General features: G+C 37.2%; 1 protein-coding gene across 2 annotated transcripts in view; it reads right to left on the bottom strand.

Annotated features, from left to right (window-relative positions):
- Window positions 1-25378, bottom strand: part of SS18 (SS18 subunit of BAF chromatin remodeling complex) — a 95308-nt gene that overhangs the window by 10446 nt on the left and 59484 nt on the right. The window contains exons 6-10 of one of the 2 annotated variants that reach the window (XM_080821775.1): window positions 21590-21757; window positions 20605-20709; window positions 17616-17708; window positions 16784-16906; window positions 14355-14488 (exon numbers count right to left, since the gene is read on the bottom strand). In XM_080821775.1, coding sequence (XP_080677901.1) covers window positions 14355-14488; window positions 16784-16906; window positions 17616-17708; window positions 20605-20709; window positions 21590-21757 — 623 coding nt within the window. The remainder of the gene's footprint in view (window positions 1-14354; window positions 14489-16783; window positions 16907-17615; window positions 17709-20604; window positions 20710-21589; window positions 21758-25378) is intronic. The other variant, XM_080821776.1, reaches the window with a different exon arrangement.

Below are 25378 nucleotides of genomic sequence, written 5' to 3'. Positions count from 1 at the left end.
AAAGGATCGCAGAGCAAAGAGTATTATCATGGATAAAGGAAGTTATTTCATAATAGTAAAGGAATAAATTAAGACATAAAGTTCCTAAAAATGTGAAAACCTTAAAAAGGTAGCACTAAGATTCATGAAGCAAAAATGGCCAGAACTGCAAGGAAAAATAGACAAACACACAATTATAGCCAGAGATCTAATGTGTTTTTTAAAATAACTAATAGAGCAGAAAGAAAATCAGCTAAGCTATAGGAGACTTGAACACTATCAACCAACTTGATCTAACATTTACAGAACATCCTCACAGACCATATTGTGGGCCATTAAGTAATAAGTCTCAATAAACTGAAGTTATGTTGATAGAATTATGATGATGGAATTAAATGAGAAATCAGTGACAGCAAAATATGTGGAAAATCTCCTAATATTTAAAAACTAAATCATATACTTCTAAATAACACTTGGATCAAAGAAGAAATCAAAAGCAAAATCAGAAAATATTTTCAACTGACTGTGAATAAAAATACAACATTAAAAAATTTGTGCGCTATACAGTTAAGGTACATAGAGGGGAATTTACAACAATGAACACCTAAATTAGGAAGGAGGGCAGTTCTTTTATCAATGGGAATTCAGCTATTACCCTTAGGAAATCGGAAAGGAAGAGCAAATAAAACCCAAAGCAAGCAGGAGAAAAGAAATAATAATGAAGAGGGCAGAAATCAAGGAAAAAAAAAACCAAACAGAGGTGGGGCAGGGGGAGGGTGGAATCTATAAAACAAAAACCTGGCTCTCTGAGAAGACCAATGAAGTACATAAAACAGGCAGCCAAATTACTTTGGCTTGAAAAAAACAACAACAAAAAAGAGAGAGTGGATACACATTACCAATATCAGAAATGAAAGAGAGATCACGGGAGGAGTCAAGATGGCGGAGAAGTAGCAGGCTGAGACGACATCGGGTAGCAGGAGATCAGCTAGATAGCTTATCTAACCATTGTGAACACCTATAAATCCAACGGGAAATCGAAGAGAAGAAGAGCAACAATCCCAGAAACAGAAAATCGATCACTTTCTGAAAGGTAGGACCTGCGGAGAAGTGAATCCAAAGCGACGGGAAGATAGACCCCGGGGGGAGGGGCCGGCACCAGGCAAGCGGCGGAGCGACGGAGCAAAAAACCGGGACTTTTAAAAGTCGGCTCCACTGGGAGACATCGCTCCAGAGGCTAAACTGGGGGGAAACCCAGGCGGGGTCAGCATAACCCCAGGACCCGCGGGGTCACAGAAGGACTGGGGGTGTCTGAGTGCCGCAGAGCTCGCAGGTATTAGAGCGGGGAAGCCGGCTATAGCGACAAAGCCGAGGAGTGAGCTCTAAGCCCGGGGTTACCTTGTGCCGGTCGCAGGCTGGGTGGGCTCGGAGCGCGGCCGCAGGCCGCGGAGACAAAAGCGACCCGGCGCTTTTCTCCAGCTCCAACAATTGACTGCTTTCCTCGAGGCGCGACCGCAAGCCAGGGAGGCGGGGCTATTGGGCGCTTTGCTCTGAGAGCGCACTGAGGAGCGGAACCCCAAGCTCTCGGCTCCTCCGGGCCGAGAGATTGGGAGGCCGCCATCTTCATTCCCGTCCTCCGGAACTCTACGGAAAGCGCTCAGGGAACAAAAGCTCCCGAAAGCGAACCCGAGCGGATTACTTAGCCCGGCCCCTGGCAAGGGCGGTGCAATTCCGCCTGCGGCAAAGACACTTGAGAATCACTACAACAGGCCCCTCCCCCAGAAGATCAACAAGAAACCATCCAAAACCAACTTCAGTCACCAAGAACAGCGGAATTCCACAGCAGGAGAAAGCAAATCCTACCTGGACAAAATGACAAGGCGGAAAAACTCACCTCAAAAAAAAGAACAAGAGGCCGTACCGAAGGCTGGAGACCTAATCAATACAGACATAGGTAGCATGACAGATCTAGAGTTCAGAATGACAATTCTCAAGGTTCTAGCCGGGCTCGAAAAAGGCATAGAAGATATTAGAGAAACCCTCTCCGGAGAGATAAAAGCCCTTTCTGGAGAAATAAAAGAACTAAAATCTAACCAAGTTGAAATCAAAAAAGCTATTCATGAGGTGCAATCAAAAATGGAAGCTCTCACTGCCAGGATAAATGAGGCAGAAGAAAGAATTAGTGACATAGAAGACCAAATGACAGAGAATAAAGAAGCTGAGCAAAAGAGAGACAAACAACTACTGGAACACGAGGAGAGGATTCGAGAGATAAGTGACACCATAAGACGACACAACATTAGAATAATTGGGATTCCAGAAGAAGAAGAAAGAGAGAGGGGAGCAGAAGGTATATTGGAGACAATTATTGGAGAGAATTTCCCTAATATGGCAAAGGGAACAAACATCAAAATCCAGGAGATGCTAAGAACGCCCCTCAAAATCAATAAAAATAGGTCCACACCTCGTCACCTGATAGTAAAATTTACAAGTCTTAGCGACAAAGAGAAAATCCTGAAAGCAGCCCGGGAAAAGAAGTCTGTAACATACAAGGGTAAAAACATTAGATTGGCAGCGGACCTATCCACAGAGACCTGGCAGGCCAGAAAGAACTGGCATGATATATTCAGAGCACTAAACGAGAAAAACATGCAGCCAAGAATACTATATCCGGCTAGGCTATCATTGAAAATAGAAGGAGAGATAAAGAGCTTCCAGGACAAACAAAAGCTGAAAGAATTTGCAAACACCAAACCAGCTCTACAGGAAATATTGAAAGGGGTCCTCTAAGCAAAGAGAGACCCTAAAAGTAGTAGATCAGAAAGAAACAGAAACAATATACAGTAACAATCATCTTACAGGCAATACAATGGCACTCAATTCATATCTCTCAATAGTTACCCTGAATGTTAATGGGCTAAATGCCCCAATCAAAAGACACAGGGTATCAGAATGGATAAAAAAACAAAACCCATCCATATGCTGCCTACAAGAAACTCATTTTAGACCCGAAGACACCTCCAGATTTAAAGTGAGGGGGTGGAAAACAATGTACCATGCTAATGGACATCAGAAGAAAGCTGGGGTGGCAATCCTTATATCAGATCAATTAGATTTTAAGCCAAAGACTATAATAAGAGATGAGGAAGGACACTATATCATACTCAAAGGGTCTGTCCAACAAGAAGATCTAACAATCTTAAATATCTATGCCCCTAACATGGGAACAGCCAACTATATAAACCAATTAATAACAAAATCAAAGAAATACATCGACAGTAATACAATAATAGCAGGGGACTTTAACACTCCCCTCACTGAAATGGACAGATCATCTAAGCAAAAGATCAACAAGGAAATAAAGGCCTTAAATGACACACTGGACCAAATGGACATCACAGATATATTCAGAACATTCCATCCCAAAGCAACAGAATATACATTCTTCTCTAGTGCACATGGAACATTCTCCAGAATAGACCACATCCTGGGTCATAAATCAGGTCTCAATCAGTACCAAAAGATCGAGATCATTCCCTGCATATTTTCAGACCACAATGCTCTGAAGCTCGAACTCAATCACAAGAGGAAATTTGGAAAGAACGCAAATACATGGAGACTAAACAGCATCCTTCTAAAAAATGAATGGGTCAACCAGGAAATTAAAGAAGAATTGAAAAAATTCATGGAAACAAATGATAATGAAAACACAACAGTTCAAAATCTGTGGGACACAACAAAGGCAGTCCTGAGAGGAAAATATATAGCAGTGCAAGCCTTTCTCAAGAAACAAGAAAGGTCTCAAATACACAACCTAACCCTACACCTAAAGGAGCTGGAGAGAGAACAACAAAGAAAGCCCAAACCCAGCAGGAGAAGAGAAATCATAAAGATCAGAGCAGAAATCAATGAAATAGAAACTAAAAAAACAATAGAACAAATCAACAAAACTAGGAGCTGGTTCTTTGAAAGAATTAATAAGATTGATAAGCCCCTGGCCAGACTTATCAAAAAGAAAAGAGAAAGGACGCAAATAAATAAAATCATGAATGAAAGAGGAGAGATCACAACCAACACCAAAGAAATACAAACAATTATAAGAACATACTACGAGCAACTCTATGGCAACAAATTTGACAACCTGGAAGAAATGGATACATTTCTAGAGATGTATAAACTACCACAACTGAACCAGGAAGAAATAGATAACCTGAACAGACCCATAACCAGTAAGGAGATTGAAACAGTCATCAAAAATCTCCAAACAAACAAAAGTCCAGGACCAGACGGCTTCCCAGGGGAATTCTACCAAACATTTAAAGAAGAATTAATTCCTATTCTCCTGAAACTGTTCCAAAAAATAGAAATGGAAGGAAAACTTCCAAACTCATTCTATGAGGCCAGCATCACCTTGATCCCAAAACCAGACAAGGATCCCACCAAAAAAGAGAATTACAGACCAATATCCTTGATGAACACAGATGCGAAAATTCTCACCAAAATACTGGCCAATAGGATCCAACAGTACATTAAAAGGATTATTCACCACGACCAAGTGGGATTTATTCCAGGGCTGCAAGGTTGGTTCAACATCCACAAATCCATCAATGTGATACAATACATTAATAAAAGAAAGAGTAAGAACCATATGATACTCTCAATAGATGCTGAAAAAGCGTTTGACAAAGTGCAGCATCCCTTCCTGATTAAAACTCTTCAAAGTGTAGGGATAGAAGGCACATACCTCAACATTATCAAAGCCATCTATGAAAAACCCACCGCAAATATCATTCTCAATGGAGAAAAACTGAAAGCTTTTCCGCCAAGGTCAGGAACACGGCAGGGATGTCCGTTATCACCACTGCTGTTCAATATAGTCCTAGAAGTCCTAGCCTCAGCAATCAGACAACAAAAAGAAATTAAAGGCATCCAAATCGGCAAAGAAGAAGTCAAACTATCACTCTTTGCAGATGATATGATACTATATGTGGAAAACCCAAAAGGCTCCACTCCAAAACTGCTAGAACTTATACAGGAATTCAGTAAAGTGTCAGGATATAAAGTCAATGCACAGAAATCAGTCGCATTTCTTTACACTAACAACAAGACAGAAGAAAGAGAAATTGAGGAGTCAGTCCCATTTACCATCGTACCCAAAACCATAAGATACCTAGGAATAAATCTAACCAAAGAGGCAAAGAATCTATACTCAGAAAACTATAAAGTACTCATGAAAGAAATTGAGGAAGACACAAAGAAATGGAAAAATATTCCATGCTCATGGATTGGAAGAACAAATATTGTGAAAATGTCTATTTTACCTAAAGCAATCTACACATTTAATGCAATCCCTATCAAAATCCCATCTATTTTTTTTAAAGAAATAGAACAAATAATCCTAAAATTTATATGGAACCAGAAAAGACCTCGAATAGCCAAAGGAATATTGAAAAAGAAAGCCAAAGTCGGTGGTATCACAATTCCAGACTTCAAGCTCTATTACAAAGCTGTCATCATCAAGACAGTATGGTACTGGCACAAAAACAGACATATAGACCAATGGAACAGAATAGAGAGCCCAGAAATAGACCCTCAACTCTATGGTCAACTAATCTTCGACAAAGCAGGAAAGAATATCCAATGGAAAAAAGACAGCCTCTTCAACAAATGGTGCTGGGAAAATTGGACAGCCACATGCAGAAAAATGAAATTGGACTATTTCCTTACACCACACACGAAAATAGACTCAAAGTGGATGAAGGACCTCAATGTGAGAAAGGAATCTATCAAAATCCTTGAGGAGAATGCAGGCAGCAACCTCTTTGACCTCCACCGCAGCAACTTCTTCCTAGGAACATCGCCAAAGGCGACAGAAGCAAGGGGAAAAATGAACTATTGGGATTTCATCAAGATCAAAAGCTTTTGCACAGCAAAGGAAACAGTTAACAAAACCAAAAGACAACTGACAGAATGGGAGAAGATATTTGCAAACGACATATCAGATAAAGGGCTCGTATCCAGAATCTATAAAGAGCTTATCAAACTCAATACCCAAAGAACAAATAATCCAGTCAAGAAATGGGCAGAGGACATGAACAGACATTTCTGCAAGGAAGACATCCAGATGGCCAACAGACACATGAAAAAATGCTCCACATCACTCGGCATCAGGGAAATACAAATCAAAACCACAATGAGATACCACCTCACACCAGTCAGAATGGCTAAAATTAACAAGTCAAGAAATGACAGATGCTGGCGAGGATGCGGAGAGAGGGGAACCCTCCTACACTGTTGGTGGGAATGCAAGCTGGTGCAACCACTCTGGAAAACAGTGTGGAGGTTCCTCAAAAAACTGAAAATAGAGCTACCCTACGACCCAGCAATTGCACTCCTGGGTATATATCCTAAAGATACAAACGTGGTGCTCCGAAGGGGCACGTGCACCCGAATGTTTATAGCAGCAATGTCCACAATAGCCAAACTGTGGAAAGCGCCTAGATGTCCATCAACAGATGAATGGATAAAGAAGATGTGGTATATATACACAATGGAATACTATGCAGCCATCAAAAGACATGAAATCTTGCCATTTGCGACGACGTGGATGGAACTAGAGGGTATCATGCTTAGCGAAATAAGTCAATCGGAGAAATATAACTATCATATGATCTCTTTGATATGAGGAAGTGGAGATGCAAGGTGGGGGGGTTTGGGGGGAGGTAGGAAAAGAAAAAATGAAAAGATGGGATTGGGAGGGAGACAAACCATAAAAGACTCAATCTCAAGAAACAGACTGAGGGTTGCGGGGGGGAAGGGGGATGGGAGAGGGTGGTGGGGAAATGGACATTGGGGAGGGTATGTGCTATGATGAGTGCTGTGAAATGTGTAAACCAGACGATTCACAGACCTGTACCCCTGGGGATAAAAATACATTATATGTTTATTAAAATAAAATAAAAAAAAAAAAAAAAAAAGAAAGAGAGATCACTATTGATACTACAGATACTAAAAAGGATAAAAAGGGAATCATTCAACACAACAAATGAAATGGACAAATCCCTTAATAAATACAAAAATCTCAGGCACCTGGGTGGCTCAGTTGGTTAAGCAACTGCCTTCAGCTCAGGTCATGATCTCAGAGTTCCTGAATCAAGTACCGCATTGGGCTCCCTGCTCAGCAGGGAGTCTGCTTCTCCCTCTGACCTTCCCCCTCTCATGCTCTTTCTCATTCTCTCTCTCTCTCTCAAATAAATAAATAAATAAAATCTTAAAAAAAAAAAAAAAAACATAGGGGCGCCTGGTGGCTCAGTCGGTTAAGCAGCTGCCTTCAGCTCAGGTCATGATCCCAGGGTCCTGGGATTGAGCCCCACATCAGCCTCCCTGCTCATCGGGGAGCCTGCTTCTCCCTCTCCCTGCCACTCTGCCTTTTGTGCTCTCTCTGTATCTCTCATTCAAATAAATAAATAAAATCTTAAAAAAAATACAAATATCTCCTCAAGAAATAGATAACCTGAATATTCCTATGTCTAATAAAGAAAATAAATTTGTAATTAAAAACCTTCCTGCAAAGAAAATCCAGGCTCAAACAGCTTCACTGATAAATTGTACCCAACATTTTAGAAGGAATAAAAACAATTTTACACAAATCCTTCAAGAAAATTGAAGAAGGATCCTTCAAGAAGGATGCCTAGGTGGCTCAGTGAGTTAAGTGTCTGCCTTAGGCTCCGATCATGATCCCAGGGTCCTGGGATGGAGTCCCAGAGCAGGTTCCCTGCTCAGCAGGGGGTCTGCTTCTCCCTCTGATCTTCCCCCTCTCATGTCGCTCTCTGTCATTCTCTCTCTCAAATAAATAAAATCTTTTAAAAAATAAAAATAAATATACTTTTATATATAGCAATTAACAACTATAAATTGAAATTTAAAAAACTTTACAGTAGTGGGGCGCCTGGGTGGCCCAGTGGGTTAAAGCCTCTGCCTTTGGCTCAGGTCATGATCCCAGGGTCCTGGGATCGAGCCCCGCATAGGGTTCTCTGCTTAGCAGGGAGACTGCTTCCCATCTCTCTCTGCCTACTTGTGATCTGTCAAATAAATAAATAAAATCTTTTAAAAAAAATTACAGTAGTATCAAAAATATAAAATACCTAGAGATGAATCTGACAAAAATCTATGTAAGACCTGTACGCTGAAAACTACATAACACTGCTGAAAAAAATTTTAAAGGGACATATGCCATGCTCATAGAATACTCCCTGACATCGTGTTAAGATACAGCTGTCTCCAAATCCATACTCACTGACATCATGTTAAGATACAGCTGTTTCCAAATCTATACATTTACAGCAAGCCCCATCAAAAAATCAGTAGGCTTTTGTAGAAACTAACAAGCTAGCTTTAAAATTCACATGGAAATGCAAAAATCTTAAAATGCTTAAACAAGGGGCACCTGGGTGGCTCAATGGGTTAAAGCCTCTGCCTTCAGCTCAGTCATGATCCCAAGGTCCTGGGATCAAGCCCCACATCGGACTCTCTGCTCAGCAGGGAACCTGCTTCCTCCTCTCTCTCTGCCTAACTCTCTGCCTACTTGTGTTCTCTGCCCCCCCCAAAAAAAAAAAAAAAAAAATCTTTAAAAAAAATGCCTAAACAACTCTGAAAAAGAACAAAGTTGGAAAACTAACACCTAATTTCACAACTTACTATAAAACTATAGTAATAAAGAGGTACTGACATAAAGACTAATAAATAGATCAATCCAGAAACAGACATATTTATGGTTTTCAGCAAAGGTTCAAAGGCAATTCAGTAGAGAAAGGACAGTCTTTTCAACAAATGGTGCTCAGAAAATCAGCTATCCATTTGAAAACAAAAATACAAACTTCAATTTATGCTTCCTACAAAAATTAACTCAAAATGATTACAGACTTAAATGTAAAGTTAAAAATATAATGCTTCTAAAATAAAGAATGAGGAGAAAATCTTTGTGACTCTGGATTAGGTAAAGATTTCCTACATATAATATCAAAAGCATGATCTATAAAAGAAAAAGTTGATAAACTGGACTTCATAAAAATTTTAAAGTTCCTCTCTTCAAAAGAAAATGCTGAAAGAATTAAGAGAAGCCATATATTGGATAAAAATATTTGCACATTATATACCTGATAAAGGACCTGTATGTACAATATAGAAAGACCTCTCAATACTCAATAGCAAGAAAATAAGGAACTGAATTTTAAAATAAGCAAAAGATTTGACCAGACATTTCAGAAAAGATACACAGATGGAAAATAAGTACATGATAAGTCACTATCACCGGTCCTTTGGGACGTAAAAATTAAAAGCATAATGACCTATCGCTATACATCCTTGTTAGAAATAGGTAAAACTGAAAAGACTGACCCAACAAAAAATATCAGACAGTACACTTTTAATATGTCCATTTTCTGGCACATCAATAATACTTCAATAAAGTTGTCTAAATACAGAAGGGTGGAGAAATACAACAGTCCCCTCCTTATCCACGGTTTTGCTTTCTGTAGTTTCATTTACCAGTGGTCAGCTGTGGTCCAGTAGCAGATCTTCCTGACACATCTTCAGAAGGTCAAGAGCAGCTGAACGCTACATCATAATGCCTATGCCACTCCCCTCACTTCACCTCAGCATGTAGGCATTTTATCAGCCCACATCATCATAAGAAAAGTGAATACAATACAGTAAAATATTTTGAGAAAGACCACATTTGTATAACTTCTATTATAGTATATTGTTATAATTGTTTTTTAATTATTCTTTATTGCTGCTAATTTCTTACTGTGCCTAATTTATAAATTAAACTTTATCATAAATATATATACATAAGAAAAACACGGCATATACAGGGTTTAGTACTACCTGTGGTTTTAGGCATCTACTGAGGGAACTGGAATGTATCCTTTGTGGGTAAGGAGGGGACTACTACAAAGCAAGGCAATGGAGGATGTTACTATTTTTAAATATTTATTTATTTATTTTAGAGAGAGGGCACCAGCTAGGTGTTCGACATGGGGCTTGATCTCACAACCCTGAGATCATAACCTGAGCTGAAATCAAGAATCGGACGTTCAACCGACTGAGCCACCAAGGGGCCCAAGGGTGTTACTATTTTAAATAGGTAGACTGTGAAGGACTCCTTGATACGACATGGTGAGAGATCAGAGCAGAAATTGGAAGAAAGTGAGGAACCCACACACTGCAAGTTATCGGGGAAGAGTTTTGGCAATAAAGGGTGCAGTGAACAGGGAGAAATATGCTTGATGTGTATGGGAACAGCAAACAAGCCACGGCGACTGAAGCAAACTAAATGAGGGCAGGTAGGGCTTTATAGGTCATTATAAGATCTAGCTTTCACTATAAGACTGAAGTCACCACAGGGCTTTGAGCAGTGGCTTTAAAAGCAACTAATGTTTTTGGGATGCCTAGGTGGCTCAATTAGTTAAGCAACTGCCTTCAACTCAGGTCATGATCCCAGGGTCCTGGGACTGAGTCCTGCATCGGGCTCCCTGTTCAGGGAGGAGACTGCTTCTCCCTCTACCACTGCCACTCCCCCTGCTTATGTCCCTTTGCTCGCTCTCTCCATCAAATAAATAAATACTAAAAAAAAAAAAAAAAAGCATCTTTTTTTTAAAAAAATATCATTTTTAAAATTTTAAACATTTTAAAATGTTTTTAAAAGATCATTCTGGGTCCTATGTGGAGCATATCCTATAGCGGAGCTATGATGAAAGCAGGAAGACCAAAAAGGAAGATAACTGTAATAGTCCAAGTGAGTGACAGTTGTAACTCTGACTTGGGTAAGACCAAGAGGTTGTAAAAAACAGCTAGATACTGGATAAATTCTGAAGGAAAAGGTGATGAGATTTGCTGGCTGACAAGATGTTTGATTTACAAAAAAGAGGGGAGCCAAGATGACTCGAGCTTTTTAGACTACAGAACTGAAAGAATCAAGCAGCTATTTCTAAGACAGAAAAAAATGATGGAGAGGCAAAAGCTTCTAGCAATTTCTCTCTCACTTTTTTCCCTCTTTTAGTTCATCATGCACACTGCTCTAAGAATCATCTGCCTAAACCACCACTATAATTATATTACTATTGGATTTAAGAATCTATATCAGTTTTCTAATCCTTCACTATCTTGAAGATACTATCTAATATCTAATACTTCTATCTATCTAATACGTCTATCTATGTAATACTAACATTATCTAATACTTCCCCTAAAATGAAGAGACCAACAAGCGTTTGGCTTGGGGGATACAGAAAAGGTAAAACCCTTGATAAATGTGGGCAGACTAACACTAGAATAGCTAAGATGGTCCCTCCTCATAGCCTTTTTTTTTTTTTAAGATTTTATTTATTTATTTGACAGAGAGATAGAACACAAGTAGGCAGAGAGGCAGGCAAGGAGAGAGGAGGAAGCAGGATCCCTGCTGAGCAGAGAGCCCGATGTGGGGCTCGATCCCAGGACCCTGGGATCATACCCGGAGCTGAAGGCAGAGGCTTTAACCCACTGAGCCACCCAGGTGCCCCCTCATAGCCTTTTCTAGTGGGAAAGGAGACATAGCTTGCATCTACCCAAACACCATGGGTCTTTATCTACAGTACCATCCCAAATTCCCAAGTAGTTCAGGGGGCGGACTAACTATAATAAAAACGGTAGTATATTATATGTCTATCATATATACTACATACCACACATAATATCATATATGTGTACCAAGTACCATGCATAGCTAATATTTTATACACATCATTTAAAACCCTTTATAGGCTCCAAATGATGTCAGGATAAAGTCCAAGTTCCCTAACATGGCTTCTAAGAGTCTTTCTAATCTAACCCTTAACTTTTCTCTCCAATTTTGCCTCTCCCTCCCCATGCTTCTGTTTTATTCTACCACACATCTCAATGCTAGTCCTTTAGGAATGCACTTCGTTCTGACTAGAATATCCTTCCCTCCTCTATGTCTACTTGTCTAATACCTACTCAACCTTGGGCCCTCACACAAATACAGTATTTCCCAAAGAACACTTTTTCTATTATCTACGTTAGGAGCCCACTTCCACAAAAATCTTGCCTTTCTTTACCCAAGTACTTCTCACACTACATTATAACATCTGTTTATTTGTCTAGACTTAAGTTCACAAAGACAGAACTTATGTTTATCTTTTTTCCCAATGTACCCCAATTTTAGGTATTTGGCATATAAATATTACTCAAGAAACATTTACTTAATGACTAACAAGCTTCAGGGATTTAGAAATACATCATTTAGAGAGAATATGGCTAGTTCAGTCCATGACATGCTCAAGTTTGATGGAAATAGCAAGACATCCAAAGAGAGATGTTCCATACACAGCTGAAAAAAATGGAGCTGAAGGGTAGTCTGAGGGTACTGAAAATATAAGATGGGGTGAATAGACAGACCAAGAAAAACACCAAGCCAAGGATTGATATTTGGATAAAAGATGAGAAACAAATGAAAAAATAAAGAAGAAATTACTGGAAGTGTTAAGAGAAATTTTAAAAAGCACGGTAGTTAGAAGTTAAACAAAACCATTCAAGAATGAAAATAGGAACATGTGTCAAATACATCAAAAGTAAAGTCAAGAAAGACCAAGATACTTCATTGCTACAGCAGGGCGCCTGGGTGGCTCAGTCAGTCAAGCATCTGACACCTGATTTCAGCTCAGGTCATGATGTCGGACTTGTGGGCTTGAGCCCTGCATCAGGCTCCACACTCAGCACAGAGTCTGCTGGACAGTCTCTCTCTCTCTCCTTCTGCCCCTCCCTTCACTCCAAATAAGTAAATAAATAAAATCTTTTAAAAAAAGACTGCTCTACCAGCCATAAGGACCATGTCTGTTTTACTCCTTCAGGACCTAATATAGTGTCCAGCACACAAAAAAATTAATAAATATTTGCTGATTGAGGGGACAAAAGATCAGAAGCTCACTTTTTAAAAAGTTAACTTGTGTAAAAGGAGCCTAAATCTTGTCCTCAGGAATTTTGCCCTGAGTCATTAGCCACGACTTATTTCACTTTTTTTTATTTATTTTTTTTAAAAGATTTTATTTATTTATTTGAGAGAGAGAGCATGAGAAGGGGGAGGGTCAGAGGGAGAAGCAGACTCCCTGCCAAGCAGGGAACCTGATGCAAGACTCGATCCCGGGACTCCAGGATCATGACCTGAGCCAAAGGCAGTCGTTTAACCAACTGAGCCAACCAGGCACCCCCTTATTTCACTTTTAAAATGTAAATAAAATTTCAATCTAATCCTTTGGCTTCATATTAGTGATTTTTAAAAAATATTACTCTTTTGTCCTTACCCTTTCAGTTTAAGTCTCTTCTATCTCTTTTACCTTTACCTCTGAAATAGGAAGTGTCAGTACAAGGGGAGGTAGGCTTCAGAGAGCATGGATAGAAGAACCGATCACGCCTCAAGTTCTAATTAGTACGGTACTGAGTTGTTCCTCAAACCAGATCGTCTATACTGGTCTTGGAAGCATAACTTACAAAAAAAAATAACCTATTTTAAAGAAGCTTAAGTAGTGAGCAGACAAGATTATCCTCACTAGAAAGTCATTAGACAATACTGAAATCAATCTAAAGAAACTGATAACTTCATAAACCATTTTCATTATAATTTAGAGTACCTATAACAAGATTCACCGTCGCACAGATTAAGTCTGAAAAGTTTACTAATAAAAAGAAGGACCTTAAGTAAATCCTAGGTTCAAGAGAATACAGTCATCTTAGAATGAGATACATCTCTACATATATGAAAATAGAAGGAGAGAGAATAGGAGCTAAAGATTATTAATCTTGAGATAATGGACATGTGTATGAAAGGAGGCATCAGAGACAGGAGGTAAACAGGAATTGAGAGAGGAAGGACAACAGGGATGTGGAGGAAGTGCAGTGGGGAAGCTGAAGCCAAGATGAGAGCTATAAAGAGCACTGATGCAGATGGACTCCACATCTCCACAGGGAAGTAAATATGAGGAAGATCAGAGAAAATAGGGGCCTTAGGATAGAGAATGGTGTTTGTAATACCTCCAGGAAGTCTGCCTGGGGAAAGACCAGAGGGAGAGAGAGAGACTATGAATGAGTATGAATGAATGCTGGGCTGGTACCCAGAGATTAGGCATGTTTTATATGTTACTGTAAGTAACTATGATCAACTGTGCTAGCATTCTCTGAAAAAGACCTATAAGTAAATCTCTTTTTTGTTAACTCATATGCTATAAACAGGAGGAGGGAAGAAATGAGCCTTCAAGTCAAAAACACCCTAATGAAGAGTGAACAAACAATGGGGCAATCACACAGTTGGCCAAATAACTTACCTGGTCATATCCATAAGGCCTCTGCTGTGGCGGCTGTGGTGGTCCAGGCTGTGTTGGTCTATAACCCCCATATTGCTGACCTTGTCCTTGAGGGTAGTTAGGATACTGAGGACCTGGACCACCCTGTGAAGGACCTGCAAAATAATTAACACAAACAAAAACCCAGATAAAAACAGAACTCTCAAAAGGGTTTAGAACTAGATGCTATTACATTTTTATATCTAAACAAAAAAGGATAGTTTGGTATCCTGATCTTCTTGAATACCTTTTAAAATAAATTCCACAGGTTGTAAGAGTGAAAATATTGTAATATTGTAATATTGCCACCATGTACAAGATGTTTTGATCCGGTATAGCTAATAAGCTATGTGTTAGCCATCAAAAAATATTTTTTTTAAATGAGTAAAAGAGACTCAGGACTTGTGAAGCAGGTTAATTCTATGGCATTAAGAAAACTCATCTGTACCTCCAGTAGAAAGTAACCAGTATAAGCAACAGATAAAAGAAGAAGCAAGAAGCAGATTCAAATTAAAATACTGAAATAATTTCTGAAAAAAGTTTGAGAACCAATGATATTTACAGCTGTATGACTCTAGAGTCACACTTGCAATCACCAAAGAATCACAAAGAATAATTTTCCATGTAAATTCTAGAATAATATTTGCAATCACCAAAAGAATGCTTTATGCTCTGCATTGGTAAACTTACTATCACAATATTTTCAAACCAAAACTAAAGAGTTGAAAAGCCACAGGCTGCATGTGAAAAAACCCGATTCAAAAGTTACGTTCTGTGTACCAATCACCTTTAATACTTAACCCATAAAAATGAGTGATTTCCAATTCCAGAGACGGAAAGGGACTAATTTGGCTTGCCAAACAAATATGTCTGTTTCATAAATTCCACTATTGCCTATTGTAAAGAATGATTTTTAAAGCATAACCTGAAAAACTTTGACACTTCAATGTTTTCTATCATAGCCATTCAAAACCTGCCATTAAAAAAAAAACAAAAACAAAACAAAAACACAGTGATGGCAGAAGAAAGTGTTGAAAGAGAATATATTTCCAAGCTTAAATAAATCCCATCAGTCTATTATTTATTTAATTATTACACATCCAACTATTAAAACTCTAAATTTTCTATCAGAAGAAAGTATAATAGGAGCCTATGAATAAGCAAAATGGGAACTTCATTGGGATTCTCAATTTCTAACAAAACGGCATTTAACTACTTAAACTGAAAATATTGTTTCATTTACTCTTTCTTCCCATTGAAAATATTTGTATCAATGAATTCACTTGATGTAACCACACCATATTTATTTTCCTATAAACACAATAAAACCAGAATACTCTACTTATTCAAAATACAGATATTCAATGGTTACGAAAAGGAAAATTGCCATTTGAGAAGAGCAAGAAAGTCCCCTTGTAAAAACAAGAAATCCACGGAATATTTCTAAAGTCATATCTCAAGGAACCAGAACTTAACAGTTGGGGGAAATGCCTGGCTCCCAACACCTGACTTAATTTCGATGCTTATGTTGAAGGCACAAGAGAATTTCAGCCTGATCCTGTTCTTAGATTTGCAATGATGGGTAGAGAGATGTGCCCATAGTAATCACAGAGCTTAAAATAATGGACAAAAAGAGTAAGATATTACTGATATAAAAAAGAGACCACTGTTAGCAAGAGAAGATATCAGATTAATAAGCAGTTACTTCTCTAACATTAGAACCATATTTTCCTGTATATAAAGTAGTGACAGTAGCTTAAAATTTAAGAATGAGATCAGATCTTTATCATTCCCCACTCCCTATCTAATGAAGTTACTGAAAGCAAGATACCCAGCTACTAGCTCTCACAGTGAGTATATAATAAGAAAATATGGCCACAGTTCCCCCAAACTCTGTAATATACATAACAGCAATAAATACACCTCTATGGATGCGTATATTGCTACTGAACCAAAGAATGACAAAAGCATTTTCTTCATGCATTCCAAATACATCTCATTTGTACTCGAAAAATCAATGTTATTTTTCATAGTAACAGTCATTAGTTTTAGAAATAAATTTGCTAAGCGGATTATGTAGATGTGGTTAATAATCATCCAATTCATCAGTTTTCTAAGCACATACAAAGCTGCTGGGTGGTCATGAATGCCAAAGAGGTTTAAGAATTCATTTAAGAACTCATTTTAAATCGATTACATACCTTACCTTTGGTCAATGAACCATCTCTAGTTTATGTTTCCTTTTAAATGGATTACTAGTTTATCTGAGGAAAACATTTTAAAGAAATACTCCAGTAACAGACTGAGGTAAAGAGTTCTAAGAAAAATAAACATTAAATATTCACTTGAATATTTCAAAACAGCAAACATCACATTTTTTGTGACATAAATAAACAGCACCAAGCTATTACCATAGGCCTGCTGCTGCCCTGGGTAGCCCTGCTGCCCCGGGTACTGCTGCTGCTGGGGCGGGTACCCCTGTTGGGGAGGGGGTCCCTGGTAGGCATCTTGCTGTTGGCCATACTGTGAATTTCCTACAGGATAATTGGAGAAGAGAAAGAAGAAACTGAGAAGTTCGCTTAATTAACTTTTTTACTCTAAGATGCATAGCCAACAACACAAGAACAAAATGAAATGCCATATTGATTTTTGAAAGTTAACAAAACAAAGAAAAAACTCAAACCAAACAGAAGGATTTCGGCCAAACAAACTGCAGTTAAAGCCAATTTTGCAAGGTTGAACTGCAGCATTTTCAGCGTCTCTGCCATACGAGCATTACATTTACTGGAACATCACAGTCATAAGATCATGACTATGCTAAATAAAATAAAAAAGACAAAATTAAAGACAGCTACAAGAGCACACACTAGCTACACAAGATCAGCAAGCTGTTTCCTAAAGGCACTATACTTATATGTAAAATTATACATATGTAAACACACACAAGAAAAAAAAAATTGAATCGATGGATTTATGTTCAAATAGAAAATTTCCACTGAGGAAAAAATTATTTGTAAATGTTTTAGTCTTTTTATTGTTGTTAGAAATGGCAAGTCATGGTTATACATTTTAAATATTTGTAAGGAAATTATTTTGATTGTTCTGGGCTCCCTGTAACTTTCAAGACAGCCAGCAACTAATATTCTACAAGAGCTTTGCATGGGTAGAAGATGTCTTATGCAAGAATTTGCATTCCTGTAGAAGGGGATATATATGTGTATGTGTGTGAAGGTATATAGATACCTCCTTCGTAGTAATGTTGTGAGGAATCCTCATAAGGCCTATCGTAGCCTTGTTCAGGATACGACGGTTGCTGATAACCGTAATCATTATGACCTACATCAATTCGACAAGAGACAGGAAGAAACGTTAATGGCCACTGAGTGAAAACCCTAAATATATTTAAACTTTCAGATAAAATTGAAAAAAAGAAAAAGAAATGGAAATACATAAAAAATAATTTCAATTGCATTAGCCAAATATTTACCAATGTGATTGTTTTCATATTGAGATAACGTGCAAATTTCTTAAAAGCAAAAAACAGTAGTTTTAGAAACATTACACTTAGTCTTAACTGATAATCCTCACCAAGGGGGCAAAAAAAACTTTATCTTCAATTTTTTTAAAAGAAGAGAGAATGAAAGCATTTAGGCCTTTCACATGTAAATAACTTGAATTAAATTAGAATGAACAAAGGAAACAATTATCATATTTTGTCAAACACCTGTTCTGCTGGTTGCCAATTCCACAGCATATGCTAAAACATGCAAAATATAAAAAATGTAAAAAAGCTCCACAAGTTTTTTCCCCTGAAAGAAACTGAAACAAATTTTTCACATTCTATTTACTTGCATAAAGTATACGTATCTTATAAAGTATTCTCAGATGCAATAATATTATTGCTTAATGCTGCCATTCTAGAAGCCTTTAGAAAATATTTCTAGAGTATCAAAAAGCATACACCTTCAAAAACTTATACTGAGTCAAGTGCTAGGTTACACCATTAGTTTTAAGGTTCAATAAATTTTATGACTGGACTTTAATGAAAATCAATGGTTTAGTTCTTTGAACTAAGCTGCAGTAAGAGAACGCAGGAAATAACACTTCAGGTTAGCTAAAATCTAAACTAAATAAATTTTAAAAGAACACCGAATTAAGAAGAGGAATACAGTTATGAATAAATGTTATATTCAGTGTTCTAGGATTCTAACGTTCCCAAACCACCTCATAAATACCCACATTAAGGGCTGGCAAACTATGGCCTGCAATATAAATATGGCCAGTGGCCTGTTTTTGTAAATAAAGTTTTACTGGAACACAGGCATGCCCACTCACATTTTCTATACCTGTTTTCATGCTATGACAAGGGTTCAGTAGTTGAGACCAAGACCATATGGCCCACAAAGACTAAAATATTTACTCTCTGGCTCTTTACCGAAAAAAGTTTGCCTACTCCTAACCTACATTTTACTGGCATAAATATCTGAATGATAATAAGAAAATATCCAATGCTGTTAAGGAAAATTGTTGTTATAAATGGAATATTCTAGATAAATGTCAGAAAAATTATTAATATACACCAATGCAAACATGACACCAGTTAGATTTTTAAATCCCCTGATGTAATAAATAATTTACATAACCTTAAAGATCTGATAATATACAAAAATAACATATCTATCTGCTTTGAGTAGAAAGGTCATATTTGCAACAATATACATTTCACATTTCAGGAAATACTCAGGACCAAAATAACAATGTCAAATTCATCTCAATTATGTAAAATCCATTTTAAAAATAAAACAAAACAATTGTTTACTTTCAGCATTTACTTTCAAACTTCCTAATACATAAAATCTGACAAACTAGATTTCACTTTTTTAAAATATCCACAGTCTATAAACATACTGAAGTTTCTCATTAAAAAAAATTCTTAATATAATGTCTACATATGAAAGAAAAACAACAACAACAAACTCCAACATGCTGAATAATTCAGTGCAAGAAAACCTGAGATTTAAAAAAAGATGTCATTTTCCAACAAGAAATACCCATACGTATCACTATCACTAACGAACAATCGTTATATGCAAAATTCTACAGATGAGTGAGTGCTCTGCCCATATTGGCGGGGCCTCTTCAGTAAAAAACCAAAGATCTCATACCGATACAACCTTTATGCTTTATCCATTAACAAAAAAATGGCAAGCTAAGTGATTTTTTTAAATACACCAAATTATATCTTCTTACTACTTCACATTAGCTTTGAGTCAACAGTCCCAACACTTTAGTTTTTAATTTTTAGTTTCTCCAAGTTTCTCTGCCAAGGAGTTTACCTTAAATATACCAAGGGAGCTTACTAGATAAATGAAGATTTGGACAAATCCTTTCAATAACTAGACAAATCATATTGTAATGTGAATAGCTACCTCTAATTTATCACAGTTTTATATGTTTAGATTATTTTTTCCTCAACAGTGTATCATAAAATTTTCAAACATACAGAAAACCTGAAAGTTCTGTACAGTGGAAGCCCACTTTGGTTGCGTCATTACCAAGTGCAGTACATCTTTAGTGAACACTTTTTCACAAACCACCTTCCCACCAAAAAAAAAAAAAAAAAAAAAAAAAAATCACTAAACTAAATAATTAAAATTAAAATCTGTTTCCAAATGCTTTTCCTACCCTATCAACTCTATACACAGCTACATCATGGATATAATTTAGCTTCCAAAATTTTTCGGATGCAAATGCTAACGTATATAAAACACAGTTCTTTGAGAAGTGCTTAATATTGACTAAAATGATAAAACCTGGAAAAATACTCAAGAACCAGATCTTTTATGTATTTATACCATGAATAAAAGTAAACCAATGGGTGAATTTTATAGTATGTGAATTATCTCAATAAAGTGGTTATTAAAAAAGTAAGTAACACTTGCTTTGGTTCAAATGAACAATTCCAAACATAAAAGGATCCTTTTATAGAAGAAGGGATTCCAGTGACAGAATGTGATTCATGATGGTACTAATACGAACTATCTAAACAAAACATACTTTGAAATGGATTATAAAACTAAGCAATGACTGGTGCTTTTGACTACTAAAGTGTTTCAATTTAGAAGAAACATATTGTTAGTTTCTTCATCTTCATTAAAATATTTTGAACAGCTATCTACATTAATCTTGGGCAGGGACAGAAAATGGGAAAATTAACATTAGGAGAGATTACCATCAGGGTAATATTGCTGGTTCATGCCTTCTGGAGGACCTTGTCCACCATGACTGTATTGGTCCCCATAATAGTCTTCCTGGCCTGAGTACTGCTGTGGTGGGCCTGAAAAACCACAACCAGTCAAGAGGTAAGTAATTTGTTCTCTAGGTCATCAAAGGCTTTCTTTCTAATCTGATATCGTAAGAGATCACTTCTCACCTGTAGATTCCCCTCCCATGCTCTGGCATTTGAGATACATTTAACTATTCTTATACACACACACACAGATACACAAACACAGAGCAACACCACACATCACATTTCACAAAAATTGTTACAACCATACAAGCACTGTCTAACAATACCAACTTAAAAAAACAAATACTGGGACGCCTGGGTGGCTCAGTTGGTTAAGCCGCTGCCTTCGGCTCGGGTCATCTTCCCAGCGTCCTGGGATCGAGTCCCACATCAGGCTCCTTGCTCGGCGGGGAGCCTGCTTTTCCCTCTGCCTGCTACTCTGTCTGCCTGTGCTCGCTCGCCCTCTCTCTCTCTCTCTGACAAATAAATAAATAAAATCTTTAAAAAAAAAAAAAACAAATACTAACTTCTTAAAAAGAAGTTCAAACTAGTATAAAATTAATCTTCTTTTTGATATTAGAGCAGTTTGGAATAAACTAGGGTTTGTTTCTGACCATATAAGTAACTTCTCAAAATTAAAATAGTATCTTCTGCTATATATTAGTGAGCTTTTGATATAAAATTTAATGATATAACCTCTTCCCAGAAAAGAACAGATAAAAGAAAGCTGTGTAACAGGAAGTTCCTAACCACTTCATGACCCTTTGTACCTACTATATCTACTACCTTTTACAAAAGAATATATAATCATAAAAATCAAGAAATAAAAATCCCTGATTTTGCCTACCTGAAAAGTTTATTAAAATAAAGCCTTTCAACTACTGTTATTTACATTAAGCAGGAAATCTCCCAAATGTAATCTTACCCTGCTGAGGTGGTCTATAAGGAGGAATCTGTCTCTGACCCATCATATGATTGCCTTGGTTAACTTGACCCATCATTCCCATAGGGGGCTGCTGGCCTTGATAATGCTGCCCACCTCCCTGCGGCATATTGTATTGTTGAGAAGGAGGCTGCTGATGCATCATTGGACCTGAAAACAGACAAAACATCATGCACACAATTTTTCTGCAAATAATTTTAACACCTTAAGAGAAATGCAAAAACTTTTTGTCATATAATCCCCCAAATATATAACATATTGTAATGAAAACTAACTTCAAGTTAATAAAAACAAATCTTTCAATTGAAGTTCACATGCCACAAACAATCTGCAAACAAGGGAAAACAACTAACTCACTGTAGTGGATTTAAAAATCTCCTGGAGGAGTATTCTAGTAATTTTCCAAAAAGTGAAGTGAATACAATATATGAACATCCTGAATGTACGTATGTTTTTATTATATACTACATAATATCTAGCTACACAATCCTTCTGGGAGACATAGAATTCTTAAGCTATATAAGAAAATACACTAAAACAAAGTAAACTTCACAAAAATCACACAGCAAATCAGTGGTCAAACCAAGGGAAAGAAATCTAATTTCTGGATACCCATTTTTCCTACCTTTTTCAATGCCCACTCATTTCATTATATAATGGTTGACAGGGAAATTACACACTTATAAATACACTTAACACAGGTGGAATTTCACAAACATTAATTTTAGGACAAAACTTTAAAGGGTCTTCTTTCCCTTTTCCAACTGTAAGATTTAGAAATGAAAAAAAAAGCTTCCTGAAATCAAAGGGCTGTAGTGCTTCTTAAGTTCTACCACACACACCATCAAAAATACCCAGGCAGAAAAAAATGTAATAAGGCAGACTCAGATATCAGAACCACAGTTTCCAAAGCAAACAATGCTGAAGTTGCCAAACTACCACGGCTATAGTGTCACGATGGCAATGGTAAAAAAAATCACATGAAATAATCAACAATGGCCATAAAGTTCTGTGTTGCCAACTAACAATGTAAAGAGCTCCTCGGAGGTTCACTGGGTCAAGTTATGGTATGGAGAACTCATCATTTTACCATTAAAACCATTACTGTCTCGAAGTATGTATGAGTCATCCCCTAGTTTACTGCTTAAACAGCTACATACTCCTTCTTTATAGACTTATGGACAATTTAAGCACAAAAGGAATGATCAGAGGGCCAAGAAAACTTTTACAGGCAAAATTACACAGATGAGCCAATAGCTCATTGTTTATTTAAAAGTTAAAACAAAACATCCTCACTTTTTAAAAAAAAAGATTTTATCTATTTAGATGAGACAATGTATGCGCATGAGCAGGAGTTGAGGGGGGTGAGGGAGAGGGGCGGAGGGAGAAGGAGAGGGAGAAGCAGAAGCAGACTCCCCGCTGAGCAGGGAGCCAGACAAGGGGCTGGATCCCAGGACCCTGAGATCTTGACCTGAGCTGAAAGCAGGTGCTTAACTGACTGAGCCACCCAGGCGTCCCTTTGCTCATCTCTTTAAACATTATTAGTGGCCTGTAAAAGCAGCAACATAGCAGGAAGAATTTAACTCTTCTAATTTGAAGAACTGTGTTATCTAAAGTATTATATCAGAGCTCTTTGTCTATTTGCCTTCTTTCACTCTAAAATTCATTTTTCCTTCTATTTTTACCCTAAATACAAACCTTTCAAAGGCTACTCTAGGACTTTTCTTTCAACAAGGAAAAAAACTCTTAATAGTAGGAATAAGATGGCTCAGTGGAGAATGGAAGGGAAGAGAACCTAACACTGCCAGATACACTTTCACATTTACTTCATGGAAACCTCAACCACCAGAGGTAAGGATCCTAATTTTCAAGTTTTTAGCTAAGGAATGCAAAGATCAAGATAATCAACTGGGAACCAGATAAAACATAGGTTTGAAACTAGTTTAACTGAAGTTTTAAAACCAGTAGAAAGGGGTGTCTGAGTGGCTCAGACAGTCATGCATTGGACTTTTTTTTTTTTTAATTTTTTTTTCTTTTTTTTTTTCAGAGAAAGAGAGCAAGGGAGCATAAGCAGGGGGAGCAGGAGGCAGAGGGAGAAGCAGGCTCCCCCCTGGGCATGGGTCCCGACTGGAACTTGATCCCAGAAAGCTGGGATCATGAACCGAGCCAAAGGTGGACACTTAACCGACTGAGCCACCCAGGCGTCCCTAAGTGTCGGACTCCTGATCTTAGCTCAGGTCTTGATCTTAGGGGTAGAAGATGGAGCCCCTGGTTGCACCTGTGCTGAGTGTGCAGGCTGGTTAAGACTCTCTCTCTCCCCGGCCCTCCCATCCCAAATCATACACATACATGCACAAGTGTGCTCTCTCCAAATAAATTAATTTACAAAACCAGTTTAATTAAACTTACAATTTTTAAGGTATATTTTGTATATAATAAAGTACTGAATACTAGCATGCATAATTTAGGTTTTGCCTTGATTCTCTTCTCCAACACTGATTAAAGACCTCCTGTCTTACACAAGGTTAACTATAAAACTAATGCATATAATATGCATTGGAACCAAAATTTAAAATAAAGGAGGAAGAAAGCAAAAACGTAATAGTGGGGGAAAATCCAAAAGGATACAGTAACAAAAAAATTCTAAGCTTTGCTCTAAAGAAGAAAAGCAATTCTAGCTTAAGCCCTAGATAGAAAAGACCATGCCACTTGTGCTTTATCTTCTGGGACTGTCAGCAGTTTCAATCCCAAAGAGCTCAATTACCACCCTTCTTTTATTCTCTGTCACTTCCCTCCCTCTGAGGATCCTCAACATCAGTCAGGATCAAATCTAAAACCACAGAGAATGGAGAAGGATAGCATTGCTAACACATGATGCTTTTCATCTTTTTCCTTGAAGACTTACCCCTTAAAAAAAAATTACGACTTCAACTCTGATTGTTTAAGAATATTATTATTTTCCTTATGACAATGAAATATGCTATACTGGCAAATGTCTACTATCCCTTGAGACACTAACAGGAATGAGAGCTGAATCTCAAAATGTTACCCCAAAATAAGTTCTAAAAGTCTGTACTACAGACGGAAGACTACGAAATGAGTCCATTATAACCATTTTCGTAAGCAAGGACATAACACATTACTGTATGGCTTAAAAGTTATTCTTCATCTTTTACATAAATCATTTTGATGCTAAGATGCACCACAAAGTATGATGATATATACACTACGATCCTAATGCCTTAATTGTCTACATTTTATGGAAGTGTTTCAAGAGGATATGTAACAAATGTTCATCACATTACTTCTTTCCATTTTGAGTTTTATACCTAACAGATATTCTATGGAAATAATATCTTGTATCTTAAACATATGTAAAATATTCCCAAATCACCATGTTTTTTATTATTGGAATTCTTTGATCCAGTGAGATGGTTAATACTTAATTGTATCTTAAGTTACTGGTCACAAAAAGAGTATTTTGAGACTTGACTAAAAAGATAACATTAAGTTTTAATTAATCTGTGAAAAAATTAGGGCTATAGTCTTTTTTTAAAATTCTGTATACATACATACACACATACATATTCACATCTTCAAATGCAAACCAATACACTAAAGCTCTATAAATCGTATCATTAATCTACAAATTATTTTAAATAAAGGTTAAAAATGACAGCTAACAGTTAATGAGAACTTAGTATAGGCCAGGTACTAGCTAAGAGCTTTTTATCTACTATTTATTCTCCCAAATCCTATGAAACAGGTAAT

This window comes from Martes martes (assembly GCF_963455335.1).
Source record: "Martes martes genome assembly, chromosome: 13".
Classification (NCBI taxonomy): domain Eukaryota; kingdom Metazoa; phylum Chordata; class Mammalia; order Carnivora; family Mustelidae; genus Martes; species Martes martes.
Note: the sequence above shows the minus strand (reverse complement) of the source record. Positions and strands in the feature narration are given on the sequence as shown.